Source organism: Hippopotamus amphibius, chromosome 1 (assembly GCF_030028045.1).
Source record: "Hippopotamus amphibius kiboko isolate mHipAmp2 chromosome 1, mHipAmp2.hap2, whole genome shotgun sequence".
NCBI classification, from domain to species: Eukaryota; Metazoa; Chordata; class Mammalia; order Artiodactyla; family Hippopotamidae; genus Hippopotamus; species Hippopotamus amphibius.
Window position 1 is genome coordinate 11,744,187 of NC_080186.1, and position 14,863 is coordinate 11,759,049.

General features: G+C 51.7%; 1 protein-coding gene across 1 annotated transcript; it reads left to right on the plus strand.

The window, feature by feature from the left end:
- The first annotated feature begins 1,957 nt into the window (after positions 1–1,957).
- Positions 1,958–8,068, plus strand: CTRC (chymotrypsin C). Its single transcript, XM_057746831.1, has 8 exons — positions 1,958–1,997; positions 3,242–3,333; positions 3,432–3,529; positions 4,410–4,535; positions 5,388–5,524; positions 6,325–6,470; positions 7,324–7,479; positions 7,994–8,068. Exons 1-8 carry the CDS (start codon positions 1,958–1,960, stop codon positions 8,006–8,008), a joined length of 810 nt encoding a protein of 269 aa, XP_057602814.1. The 3' UTR covers positions 8,009–8,068.
- Positions 8,069–14,863: the final 6,795 nt, after the last annotated feature.

The following is a 14,863-nucleotide window of genomic DNA, read 5'->3' on the forward strand; positions in this document are numbered from 1 at the left end:
AGGCTAATGCTACCTGCACCTTCCAAAGCAGCCAGCAACCTCCTTCTCCAAAAAAGGTCAGTTTCTCTGTGAACATTCCAAAAGAAAAATAATGAATGACTTCTTATCTGATACCTCACTACCTGTGTGCCCGCGATTTGTGGCTATTTCTATATTTGGGTACATGTTTGACAATGTGGCTCATGGCTCTGTGGGTGACTGTATAAGGGAATGTTTTCTATGTATGACACTGGTGTGTGCATGTCTGTCTGTCTGTCTGCCTGTCCCTGTATGCTTGTGTATCCATGAGCCTGTACCCGTGCCTGAGATGGGCGCCTAGACCTTGCTGTCTCTCTATGTGTGTAAATCAGCAAACTCCCACTCCCATAGGAGCCCAGTTAATCATTTTCCCAAATTGTTCAAGAGAAACTGAGGCCCAGAGGGGTTGCCCAAGGTCCGGGGTCCAGCAAGTCACTGACTGAGGCAGAAACCAGGAGTCTCGTCGCTGCCTCCCAAACCCTGCCAATCCCCAAGACCTCCCTCGCTCAGCCCGTATCTCTTCGGATGTCAGTCCCCAGCCCAGGGAGACCCTTTGCAGAGTTTGGTGACTAACAGCCCTGGGTCTGAGGTGTGGTGAGCAGTAGCCACTGAGCAGCCTCCAGAAGGCAACAGAAAGTTCCCACAGCCCGAGATCCCGCAGATGCCCCAGATCTGAGGCCTGAGGACACCACAGCAGGACAGACCCCTTCATGCGCACCCTCACACTCCCTCACACTCTGTCTTTCTGTTCTGCTTTTTCAGTCAAAGCTTTATTGATTTTTATATAACCAAAGGAACACACGCTTGTTTTCAAACAGGATTTAAGCTGTAAAAATGGGTTAGAGTCCTCCTCCACCCGGATCACCACCATGAGTGGCAGGGTGTGTAGCATTCTGAATTTCTTTATTAGGAAATAATTCCTGATGTGACCAGTGGGCCCAGCTCAGAAAGCAACTTCCAGGAAGCACGAGGATGAGTCAAAAGCGGACCAAGAGGAGGAGTCAGACCTTGGGACAAATGCGTTAAACGAGATGTTCCGAGAGCCAGGCTGAGCCCAAACTGCTGGGGCTCCAGGCAGAACGTCTGGGCACACACCACAGAACCAGATCTACCCTCGACCTTGACATCCAAGTCATGGAATCTTAGGACTGAAAGGAGCTTGAGGGTCCACCTGGTCCTACCCTCCCATTTTAGAGATGGGGAGACTGAGGGCCTTGCAGGGAGACAACTGAACTGGCTCCACGTAGGAATTTGGCCAACCAAGCGCCTTCCAGGGTGTGCCTGGGCCTCAGCCTCCATCCACAGCCTGGGGAGGAGGTGTTGAAGAGCAGGGGGTACCCCAAGACCAGGCAGTATTAGTTGAATGAGGGAAAAAGAAAAAGAAGGAAACAAAGAAAACGCTATAAAGACAGAGAAGGAAATGGTGCATCACGGCAGTTTGTGGCCCTAGACTGACATTAGGAGCTTTGACTTCAAATCCTGGCTCTGTTGTTGCCCAGCTGTGTGACCCTGGGTGGCCCCCGAAACTCTGAGTCTCATCTTCGTCAGGTTAATCAGCAGACAAGATTGTCTACTGCATGTTGTTGGGAGAATTGAGTGACTGCAAGAGGTATGGAGCACGGCGCCCGGCACATAGTAGGTGCACAGTAAGTGACAACTAAAAAGAGTGAATCAGGCCAAGCAGCACAGTGGGGCCTCCAAACCTGCAAACGTCAGGTTTGCTCTGACTGAAGGTTATTTGGGAAATCCATACCTCCGAGCCAGCTCCATCTCCTGCCCAAAGTAAACAGTAACCACCCAAGGTCAGGGAAAGGGCCTTGGCAGAACAGGTTCCTTCCGAGGGGTGGCTCAGCCCTGACGAGGGGGGCCCACCCCCCTCCTGCCTATAAGTGCAGCCCAGGCCACCGCGACAGCCACTCAGTCCCGAGCACTCACTACAATGTTGGGCATCACGGTCTTCACCGCGCTCCTGGCCTACGGTAAGCTGTGGCTCGGGGACCAGCTGCAGCCAGCGGGCTGTGAGCTCAGGCTGGCCTCCTGGGGACCAGGATGGGGCAGGGACCCTCTGCTCTCTGGGGCTTCAGGAAAGGAGCTTAGGGGTCCCATGTAGGTTCAGCTACTCCTGACCAGCTGTGTGTCAGACGAGTCACTTGCCTACTTGGCAACTCTGCTTCTCTATCTGCAAAATAGGGCGGATGGTCTGACCTCCCCAGGGTGAGGATGAGCCATGAGGCGTGAAAAGCACCAGGGACGCAGAAGATGCCTCATCCCGGGTTATCACTCCGGGGACCATCGGGGCCTTCCTTTCCCAGCATCGGCATCTCTCCTTTGGGAATTCTTTGCTCCCGCATGCTGGTGGCCTTCTCCCAGACTGGGAATCAAGGAACTTGGCTTGAATGTCACTCTCTCTCTCAGCAGGACCTAGACAAGCAGCTTCACCTCTCTAAAGCTCACTGGCTCTTTTGGCAAGTGAGAGCACTTGAGTAAGAGTCCTCCACCTAACAACAACAACGGTCGTGATAATAATAACCGCTCCTGTTTATTACATGTTTACTATGTGCCAGGCACTGTGCTAAACCCTTGACATTCAGGAGCCAAGTTGATCCTGCGACAATCTTGAGAAGCAGGGTCTATTAATATCCCCACTTTACAGATGAGGACCCCGAGGCCCCATGAGGCTCAGTACCTTGAGTGGAGCTCAAGATCACATAGCTGGTTAGTGGCAGAGCCAGACTTTGAGTCTGGGTCTGTCTCACTGCACAGCACTTGCTTTTGACCGCTCTACGCAGCTCCCCAGCTATGACCGTCTGGAATTCTGTAGATTCAGTGCTCACCACCCCCGCTTACTGTGCTGTGGCCTAAAAAGGGACAGTAGGGTAAGGATGAAGGACACAGGGGCACCTGGGCACTCACACACAAGCCAGCCACCTTTGTGTTTCCTTCAGTGGTTAAACATTCACTCTACACCAGGTCTTTGGCTCAACTCTTCACATGCATCACCTAATTTAGTTCTCAGGACAAAATTACCAGGTTAGTGCGATTCTCCCCATTTCACAGAAAGGGACGTGGAGGCCCAGCAAACTCGATGGCCTCCCCAGAGTCATGCAGGAAAATTCAAACCTGTGTCTGCCCAGCCCCCAGACGTGTGCTCTCTCCACCTGCCCCTTCCCTGACGCGATGCCAGCCCCGCTCACCTGCGTGTTTCCTCTCCTGTCTCCCCCAGCCTCCAGCTGCGGGGTCCCCATCTTCCAGCCCAACCTATCAGCCCGGGTGGTGGGAGGAGAGGACGCCATTCCCCACAGCTGGCCCTGGCAGGTGCGTGCACTGCCCCACGTGTGGGAAGCGGGGTGGAGGGTGGGGTGGGGAGCCGATCCCTGGGGGTTGGCACGTGGTCTTTCCACATCCTCTTCCAGATCTCCCTCCAGTACCTCAAGGATGACACGTGGAGGCACACCTGCGGGGGCACCTTGATCACCCCCAATCACGTCCTCACAGCTGCCCACTGCATCAGGTGAACGGGAGCCGCACAGACACCCCGCCCTCCCCCGGGAGTGGGAGCCTGATTAGCTGCTTTTCCTGAGCACACACGCCAGACACTGAGCTAAATACGCTCCTCACATCTAGTAACTCAGTTGTTTATTTATTCACGCATTGAGTATTTATTGTGTGCCTACTGTATGCCAGCTGTGAGGACACTCTGTGCTCTCAGGGAGCTTCTATTCTAGTGGAAGACAGAGCAACAGGCCCTCCCACAAGTAAATATATAACAAAGCAAGTGACTGAAGAAAAATAAAGCAGGAAGAGGATGAAAAGTATAAGGGGTTCTATTTTAAATGATGTGGCTGGGGAAAGAGCTCTCTGCAAAGGGGGTGTCTGAGCAAAGATCTGAAGGAAATAAGGGGAAAAGTCATTGGCCTGGGGGAATAATGTTCCAGGTGGTGGGAACAGCCAATGCAAAGGCTCAGAGGAGGGAGCCCTCCCGGTATGTTTGAGAAATAAAGTGGAAGCCGGGGTGGCAGGAGCAGTTTGTGTGAGGTGACAGGAAGAGGCGGTTAGAGAGAAATGCAGGCGAGATAATGCAGGCCAGAAGCAGTGTGGACTAGTTCACCCTCACAGCAGCCCTGGCAGGTGAGTTCCAAGATAATCTCCACCTTACAGGTGAGGAACTGAGACCCAAGCCTACCCTCCTAGCAGTCAAAGTGGACTTGGCTCCAATACCAGGGTCCTCACCCCATGCCCTGGGAAGGGTCAATGGAGTAAACACTGCCTTCCCCTCAACGAGCCCCACAGTGGCGCCGCAGCTGGGTCACCAAAGCCTCCACTTCCCCCTCTACCCCACCGGCCAGTGGGAGCAGGAGACCACCCTGACCCGGTCCCCTTGCTCTGTCCAGCAACACCCTGACCTACCGCGTGGGCCTAGGGAAGAACAACCTGGAGGAGGCGGATGAGGCAGGCTCCGTGTACGTGGCCGTGGACACCATCTTTGTCCACGAGAAGTGGAACTCCTTCCTAATTCGGTGAGTGCCCAGCTGGCCATCTCACGGCCCGTGGGGGCGGCTCAGAAGAAGGGCTCCCTGAGATGGAACCGGAGTCTGTCCCTGGAAACCATCCTTACCCTGAACCATCCACAGATGATGATTTTTACACAAAATGGCAAAATGCTAAGTGAAGATGGACCCTCCCCCCATCCGCATCACTGGCCAAGGGTCTCTGGAAAGTACACAGGGGTTAAGGCCCCCGAGGCCCCCGCAGCATCTTACCTGAAGTCTCTCAGCCAGCGGATGAGCCAGCACTCACCTTTATTGATGCCTACTGCATGCCCGCATTGCAATAAGCAGTTTACATGCCATCTCTTATGTAATCCTCACGACAGCCCTAGACAAGGAACTGAGGATCAGAGAGGTTAAGGAATGTGTCCCAGGTCACACAGCCCAGTATGTGGTAGAACTAAGAATCAAACCAGGGTTTTCCATTTTCATTCTGGCAAAACGAAAACATTAAAAGTTGCATCCGCAAGTGTTTTTATCATTATAATTGCTAATTTGCTTTAGCTGAATTTCAGTTGATACATAACCTTGCAGTGGTTCAGAACACTTCTCCTGTTGCCTCCCCTCTGTTAAGCCTTTCAGGATGTGAAGACACAAGTGGGGGAAGAAGCTACACCTATGGGGACGGGTGATGGGGTTAGAAGGCAGATCCTTTGTCCTCCAGCATCTCTGTCTGCCAGTAAGAAGCTGGCGGTCCAGGATGTTTATGGAGGACCCCTGGTCACCCTTGGCCTGACTTCCAACTCACACCCCGGGGCCTCTTAGCATTCGCTTGGGGGACCAGGCCCTCCTGCCATTCACCACCCCCACTTTGGATTCCAGCAATGACATTGCCCTTATCAAGCTGGCGGAGACCGTGGAACTGAGTGACACCATCCAGGTGGCCTGCCTGCCGGAGGAGGGCTCCTTGCTGCCTCAGGACTACCCCTGCTACCTCACTGGCTGGGGCCGTCTCTGGAGTGAGTACAGCCCCTGGCAAATCATGAGCACCTTCCTGGAGGAAGCGGCTCTCACAATAAGCACACCACCCACACTTGCCCACCACTTTCCTTTCTGCCTTAACATCTTCACATCTTTTTAAACTTTGTAATAATGGCTAATATTTATTGAGCCCATACCATGTGACAGGCACTCTACCAAGAGCATGCACGGGGTATTATAAGGACTAAATGGATTAGAATTTGTCAAGGGCTTAGAACAAGGCTAGGCACACAGTAAGTGCCATGTAAGTGACTATAAATAAATGAAACTAACCATTTTGGGGTGGGAGATTAGATCTTATGGTATTCCACCTGCCCAAGTCAATTCCAACTGAATTAAAAGGTGAAATGCAAATAAATGACACTACAGAAGACTTAGAGTAAAATGCAGATCAATGCTTGGAAATTTTGGGGGTGAGAAAGACCTTTACATGTATGACATCAAAGGGAGAGAACTATAGGGAAACCACTGACAATTGAAACCCCAAAACCCAAATTGAAGATAACTCAACACCGTGGTTATCTCTTGAGGGTTCTCTATGGGTTGGTTCTGCCTATTCACCCCCTCCTTAGAGGGGTTTCTAACCCAAACAGTTTGGGACCATTGGCTCAGAGTCTCGCCTCTCCATTAAGGGCATGTGGGTGGGTATCTCCAAGTCGTGCCAGAACTGCCCGGTCCTGTCCCAGTCCCATCTAGCCCTCTGTTCCCTGAAGGCCTGGGGCTGGGGCTGCCTGCCCCCTGGAGCTGACTGCCCGGTCACCACCCGTTCTCTCTCCAGCCAACGGCCCCATTGCCGACGCGCTGCAGCAGGGCCTGCAGCCTGTGGTGGATTACGCCACGTGCTCCCGGTGGGACTGGTGGGGCGCCACGGTGAAGGACACCATGGTCTGCACCGGGGGAGACGGCATCACCTCAGCCTGCAACGTGAGCGTCGGGGCCCTGCACCCCACCCCTAGCGCAGGTGGCCACGTGGAAGGGGGCGGTGAGGAGGCGGAGGCGTGAGAACTGGGGAGACCCTATGAGGAACCCTCTCCCTAGGGGGAGACTGAGCCCCAGTTGGGCCCAAGAGGCTTAGGAGAAACTTGTCACCGTCCCCCTTCCCCTCCCCCACCACCCCTGTGGCCAGAGCATGAAAGTTGAATGTGAGTCTCTGTGTTCGAGTCCCAGTCCCACCACTTCATAGCTGTGTAACCTTGGGCAGGCTATTTGAGCTCTCTGAACCTCAGTTTTCCCGTCTATACAATGGAGCAATCGTAAGCACCGGGCTGCTGTGAAGACGAAATGAGTCTAACCCAGGTAGAAGAGACTTCATTAAAGTCCAGACACACGTTCCTTCATCCCATCAGCTCCATCGGTCCATGGAGACAGAGGACTCAGGAATTCTGACACAGACCCAAGAAACCCCTAGGACAATCAGGGACTGTCCCGTTTTCAAACACACGAGACTTTCCCCATTTCCATTTTCCTCACTTTCCCGGGCCTCCTAGCATCCTCACCTCTCTGGGAAGTTCAGAATCTTACGCATAGGAAACTGAGGCACAGAGAGGCTTCTCATCATCCCAAGATCACACAGCAAACCAAGACCTAGTCTCACACCCCGGGAGCCCCCAGAATAAGTCCGAGAGACCCCCAAACCACATCTTCTCTGCCTCCCTCACTATGGACACACGGAGGCCAAGACAGACGGTACCAAGGCTGAGAGGCCAACCCGCATGCCCCACCCTGACCTGCCTCTGCTTCCCAAGCCTCCCTCTGACTCCCGCCCTGTCTGGTGCAGGGGGACTCGGGCGGCCCGCTGAACTGCCAGGCGGAGGACAGCGGCATCTGGGAGGTGCGGGGCATTGTCAGCTTCGGCTCTGGGCTGAGCTGCAACACCTACAAGAAGCCCACGGTCTACACCCGCGTGTCCGCCTACACCGACTGGATCCAAGAGGTGGGTGCAGCTCCCAGGCCCCTTCCTCATCACCCACCCCTCACTCTCACTCGCCCTTCCTTCACTCGCTCCCCCACCCACTCCTTCACTCATTCATTCACTCACTCACTCATTCAAGAGGTATTGATTGAGTGCTTACTGCATGCAGGCCCTGAGTTGGGTGGGGGGGTGTGCAGTGAAGGAAACATCCATTCGCTTCCCCACCCGGTCATCCATTGGCTTCAGCAGATGCTTCTTCTGTCCCGAGCCCAGGCTCCCCACCAGTGCTCCCAGCACAGGAGAAGGGGCAGGGTGGATGGCAGTACATCTTGAGGGTGGGGGGACAGAGGGTCACCCTGGGCTGGGGGCTTCCACCCTGGGAGCGGGAGGTGTCCTGAGCCCACCTGCACAGTGGTCAGAAACGCCGAGGGGGCCAGACCCTCCTTGTCCCAAGGGGCCATGCCTCTTTGTTCCTACCCTCCCGGCAGAGCCTCACGCCCCCCAGAGTCCCTGACTCTGTTCTCTGCTTCTCCAGAAATTACAGCTGTGATTCATCCCTGGGAGCCAAGGCCGCAAATCCTGGCAACCACAATAAACCTCCTTCCCCCTCAAGCCGCCTACATTCTTGATTTGCGCGTCCCCCATGGGTCCCTGGGCTCTCTAGGGGCTGCCAGCTTCCATACCAGGGATGCAAAGAGAGACCCCCCTCAGCCAGGCTGGTTTGGCCTTGGAGGGAGCTGCTGGGGATGCTGGTGGAGGGGGGACCCCAGGACGCCACCTGATGCCCGAGGGGATATGAGTTAAGGACACACCAGACACTTGCCCCCCACCCACATCTCATAAGCTGTGAACCACCAGGCCCTGATCAAAACGCAATGGCTTCCACACAAAGTCACAGCAGGTCAGAGGTGGGAAAGCTTGCACTGCGCTAGACAGGCAGGGAAACTGAGGCCCAGAAAAGGCAAGAACTGGACCCAGAAAAGGAACAGACAGCCGATGATGCACAAGAAAGAGGCTCAGGGAAGGGGCCTCTAGTCTTGAGGCCGACTGGAGGGCAAGTGGGGCCAGAAAAGAGGGGGACCCAGTGACTAGTGAGGTGCCTCCAAGTGGAGACCTCAACCCCTGACCATAGAGATCCCTTGTCCAGGGCACTCCTGAGGATTGCCAGGGCTCCTGGTCCAGGGCTGATCTACAGAGGGAGGTACCCCCACCTCCACCCCAGCCTCTGAAGTCCCCTTAGGAAAGCCATCAACCACAGCTGCCTCTGTTTGGTCCATGAGCTGTCCAGTTTCCCCATCAGACTTTAGTTCCTGGAGATGGGGACCATGGCCTCCCATGATGCCAAGCTCATTCTCAAAAAATAGTTTTTCTCAACAAGCAATGAGGCCTACAAGGAGCCCAGCACCAGCTCAGCTCTGGGAATCCGGGGATGGTCCAGACAAGATCCCTGCTCTGCAGGAGACAGACCCATAAACAGATCACTGAGTTCCCTGGTATACGTGTGAAGGTAGCAATTCAGTCCAGGAGCAGAGAAAAGGGACACTTAACCCAGTGTCAACTGGCAAGAAGAGTCCAGGACAGCTCCCTAGAGGTGATGATGCCCATGCTGAATCTTTACATTTGCATAGAAGGTACCCAAGCACAGAAGATGTTGCTGATTGCTTTACCCAAGCTTCATTCCCAGCCTCCTCCTTTTGTAGTTGTCTCTATATCAGAAGCTAGAAAAGTAATAGTTAACATTTATTGAACACTTACTATGTGCCAGGTGCCATCCTACAGGGTTTGCGTGTATCACCTCACTTAATCCCCAAAACAATCCTAAGACATAGGTCATTGACATCATCCCCATTTCACAAATGAGAAAACTGAGTCTAGAGACGGTTAGTGACTTCCCAAGGTGACTTACCTGCGAGGTGATGGAGCTGGGATCCACACTTTGTTAATCTGGTCCCAGAGTCCATGCTCTTGACCACCATGCTCTACTGCCCTGCAATCAATATGAATAGGGATGTGATGTCTGGAGCTAAGGCAGCCATCTTGTGGCCAAAAGAATTACAGAGATATGAGCTCAGACATCATCAAGCTGCAGATCTGATGCCAGCAACCATTCTCTGAATGTCTAGTTTTGTGGGGGAAAAAATAAACCCGCATTTGTTTTAACCACTGTAGTCAGGTTTTCAGTTACTTGCAGCTGAGCACACCGCTAACTGATACCCTGGGGGATAACATAAGGGGTCGCTTTCCTGACTGAGGGAAGGGCATAAGCAAAGTCATGGTGACGGCTTGGAAGAATCTCCAAGCAGCTGGTGTTGCTAAAGCATAAAGCACGGTGTAGGGATTGGGTGACCAATGGTCCTGGTACTGAGTAGTTTTCTAGGAAGTGGTACTTTCAGTGCTGAAACTAGGACAGTCCTAGGCAAACTGAGATGGTCAGTCACCCTAACAGAGAGGGACAAGAGATGTGGCTGGAGAGTGAGAAAGGCCCTTTCACGGACTCACAGCCATGGTAGGGGGCGGTTGGGACTTTATTCTGAGAGCAATAGGGAGCTGTAGAATAGTTTGAGATAGAGAAGTGATCACTGTGGTCACATGTACACACTAAAGCATTCATCTGACAGCTAAATGGAGGGTGATTTGGAGCAGGCAAGGATGGAGACAGGGAGGCCAGTTAGGAGGCTGCTGCTTCTAGGCCAAAATTAATGTGGCCCCAACCATCAAGCTGCAGACAGAAAGGAGAGACGGGTTCAGTAATTCAGTAATAATTCAGTAATTATTTAAGAGGCCTATGTACAGTGTTGAACAGCAGCACCCCACCCCCTGTGTCAAATCTATGTAACTTTGGGGAATGTGATTGAATGATCAAAACTGCATTTTTATTTTATTAGCTAATAAGCGTTAAAACATTGCCATGGTCTGTTTGTTCAACAGTAGTATAAAAGTCTCAGATTCTGGGGTGAGATCCACTGTTATGTATAATACTCAGTGCCTATTTGTGGTAGAACAATAGCCCTCCAAAGGTGTCCGTGTACTAATCCCCAGAAACCGTGAATCCATTACCTTACGTGGCAAAAGGGATTTTGCAGATGTGATTAATGATCCCACCTCCCTTGCGCAGTGCAGACAAAATTTTTAAAAAATTAAAAAGGATCCTGGGTTGGGGTGATTAGCGTGGATTTTCCAGGCAGGCTCGATGTAATCACAAGCGTCCTTACAAGAGGGAGGCAGGAGGATTAGTCAAAAGGAAGTACGAGGACAGAAGCAGGGGGTCAGAGTCAGAGGGAGACTGAAGATGCGATGCTGCTGGCTTTGTACATACAGGAAGAGACCGCAAGCCAAGGAATGCAGGCAGCCGCTAGAAGCTGGAAGAGGCAAGGGAAGGGATTCTCCCCTAGAGTCTCCAGAAGGAATCCACCCTGCTTGAGCACTGATTGTGGACTTCTGACCTCCAGAGCAGTGAAAGAATACGTTTCTATGTTTCCAGCACTGCATTTGTGGTAATTTGTTAAAGCAGTAACAGGAAATAGATACTCCATCCCTCCTCCCTTCTGGCAAGATCTAAAGTACAGGGTAGGGGTGTCAGGGAGAGACAAAGGAGAGGTCAGGAAGGACTCCCTGGGATCCGGCTGGGGTGGCAGCAAGGATTTGTGGAATTTGTCCAAGAGATCACAAACCAGTGGTTGGGAGCCAGGGAGAGTGGGCACTTAGGCACCGACCTTCCACCTCCACCTTCTGCCTGTTGAAGGGAACCCCTGGCCTGGGCGGCTGAGAGCCCTTATGCCCGTGACCCACTGGAGTGCCACTGTGTGTCTAGTGCAGGCACCGTGGCTGGTGTGTACTGAGCGCTTGGTGATCTGTGTGCCAGGCACCATCCAAGGGCTTCATATACTCGATCTCATTTAATACCCGTAACAACCGTAAAGATTATCCCCCTGTACAGATGAGGAAACTGAGGCTCAGAGGGGTTTGAAATCTTGCCTAAGATCACACAGCTAGTTATGGGGCACCAGGACTTAAATCCAGGTAGTCTGACTCCAGAGCCTGTGTGACAAACAACTGTGTTATTCTGCCATTATTCCCCAAATCTCAAGGCCCCCCTCGCACACTGATGCTCCTAGGGGCCCAGGGAGGGGTGGAGGTTGTGGGTGTGCTGACACGCCCGAGTGAAGCTGGCAATGAGCCCACACAGACAGAAACCTGAGAGGAGAATTGTTGCTCACAGACGTTCACAAAGGCTTTCACCCACCGTATTAGCTATTTCCAGCATAGTTAATAATGTTGCACATTATTAATTATTAATTAACAACCAACCACAAACCCTCAGTGGCATCCAATGACAGCATTTATTACTCACATGCCTGGGGTCAGTTGGGGGTCAGCTGGTGCCCCACTGATTTGGGTTGGAATCACTCATATGTCTAGGGGGTCAACGGAGGGTAGGCTGATCAAGTCTAAGTCTGGATGGGGCAGCTCAGCTCCACATGGCTCTCATCCTCTTCCGAAGGGGTCATTGCAAAGTTACATGGCAAAAGGCGTGGATACAGAGAGGCGTGAAGCATCAGAGCCATCCTGGCAATTTCCCATTCCCGCCTGTTATCTTGGACACAAATTAATAACATAAACTACAGCAGGGCAGAAGAGAGCGCACTTGCTGGGCTGGAGCTCTGAACTCTGCCACTGACAGGCAATGACAGCAGCTGAGACACTTAAGCTCTCAGAGCCTCAGTTTCCTTATCTGTAAAATGGGCACCTGCCTCCCTCCCTTTGGGAACCAATAAAATATCAGAGGCTTGTGATAGGAGGCATCATTACTACCACTGACCTCAGACCTGGACCCTTATTAGCAAATCTCCTCTCTCCTTTTTATTCCTTAGGAGAGGGAGCTTCGTTCCCAGCAGGCCCTGGGGGCCAGTCCCCCGAACTTACTCTTATCGGGTGGGTGGCACCTATCTGCAAAGTTCACAAGGTGATGGGCCAGGGAGCATGTAGTGGCAGAGAATAAACACATAGTGTCTTCCCAAAGCATTATGAAGATTATGTGGGAAGAAAAAAATGCACATTAAAATAAACCCAGCTGTGCTAAGAAATAAGTTGTAAAATTCAGATCAAGCTTTCCAGATGAAGAATGAGACTTCGGAGATATTTTGCTGTTGTGGTGACTGCCGCATACTAGACCTCAGGTCATTAATCTACTGAAAACCAGGGCCTGCAAATCAAATATATTTTGTAAATAAAGTTTTGGGGTTTTTTTTTGTTTGTTTTGGGGTTTTTTTGTTTTGCTTTTTTTGTTTTTTGACTGCGTTGGGTCTTCGTTGCTGCACACAGGCTTTCTCTAGTTGTAATGAGCAGGGGTTACGCTTTGCTGCGGTGCTCGGGCTTATTGTGGTGGCTTCTCTTGTTGCAGAGCGCCAGCTCGAGGCACTCGGGCTTCAGTAGTTGTGGCACATGGGCTCAGTAGTTGTGGCTCACAGGCTCTAGAGCACAGGCTCAGTAGCAGTGGCACATGGACTTAGTTGCTCTGCAGCATGTGAGATCTTCCCAGACCAGGGATCAAACCTGTGTCCCCTGCATTGGCAGGTGGATTCTTAACCACTGTGCCACCAGGGAAGTCTGTAAATAAAGTTTTATTGGAAAACTGCTATGCCTGTCTAGCTGCTTTTGCACTGTAACAGCAAAATTGAGTAGCTGCAACAGAGATCGTATGGCCCACAAGCCAAAGACATTTACTACCTGGTCCTTTATAGAAACAGTTTGCCAACTCCCAATCTCCTAGGATTCTTTGATGGAAAAGTTTGAAGAATGCTGTGCTGTTCTGATAGCTGAAGGCTGCAGGTCTAAGGATTGAAGAGTGAACGTTTTATTACACATTTACAATTCTCAGTGTTTTAAGTGAATAAACCAGTGCATAATTCTAACAATAACCCTAAGAGATAGATGGGATTATTATTGTTCTATTTGGTAGGTGAAGAAATTGAGTTAGATGAAACTTGCCTAGTCCAGTTCTTCTCAAATTTTAATGTGCAGGAGAATCGCCTGGGTATCTTGTTAAACTGCAGATGCTGACTCAGTAGTTCTGGGTAGGAGAGTCTGCACTTCGAACCAGATCCTAAGCTGTGCTGGTCCAGACCACTAGCGAGGATCCAAACCACAGAGTCACTACCCAGAGGCACACGGGTGCAAACCAAAGCCTCTAACTACTGAGCATAGGGCTTCTCAAAGGAACCCTTTTGAATGAGTCATAAACCCCACGAGAAGTTCACATCTGCATCTCCCTGGCCCCACTGAGACCTCAAAGACCCAGCCCAGTCTAGAATTTTACAGATTGCCTTGTTGTCCCACAACATATCAACGGGGAACTGAGCCCCAGAGGGGGAAATGGGTTCTAGGGGCTCTTTGCTCTCCCAGCCTCCATTCCCTCTCCAGAAGCCTGGATTGCTATTTTGGTGCTGTCCTTCCCCCACACCTCTCCCTGGAGCCTCTGTGCCCAGATCTAGGGGTGGGACTTTGCTCCAGGCCTCACCAATCCATGCTTGCCGCCCCTCCCCTACCACAATGATTGGTTCAGGGCTGGGCATGTGACCTGAGGCAGGTCCAATCAGAGAGAGTTGCAGGACTTCTGTGGGAGTTACCAAGAGGCTCTCACTCATTCCCTGATGGGTTTGAGGATGAGGGATGTGAGGCTAGGACAGCAAAATGGGGAAAAGGGAAAGTGGGGATGGTTGCTCTCCAGGGTACATTTGGCAATGTGTAGGGACATTTCTGGTTGTCACGACTTGGGGGAGGTGGGAAGTGACTACTGGCATCTAGTGGGTGAGGACCAGGATTGCTGCTAAATATCCTACAATGCACAGGACAGCTATCATAACAAAGAACCATCACCCAAATTATCAATAGTACCACAGTTGAGAAACCTTGGATCAGAGATTCTGTAGCCCTTTTGTCCCCATAAGACAACCTGGAGCTCTTACAGGTCACTTAGTGGAGACTGAGAGTGGACTCTCACAGTGGAAAGCAGAACCAAAAGATAGAGAGAAGCTGAGTCCTGGGGAACATCATCAGAGCCCTGGATCCAGCCGTACCTGAAGTTAGCCCTGCTCCTGGACTTTTCCATCTGGTGTCACAATGAATGACTCTTTGGTTTAAGCCTGTTTGATGAAGATTTCTGTCACTTTCAAACCCTCCTAGCAATGTGGTGAAATAGACTGGGCATATGTCCCTCTCTCTGTTTCATTCATGGGCAGCCCTAGGCTAGAGGACCTGTGTGACTTGCCCAAGGTCACACGGCATGCACCAAACTGGTATTTGTTCAGCAACCTTGTACAGGAAAAACCTTATTTTTATATTAAAACAAACACAGATACATGGAACAGAGTGGCATATTCACACTAATTCAAGATAAAGTAGGAGA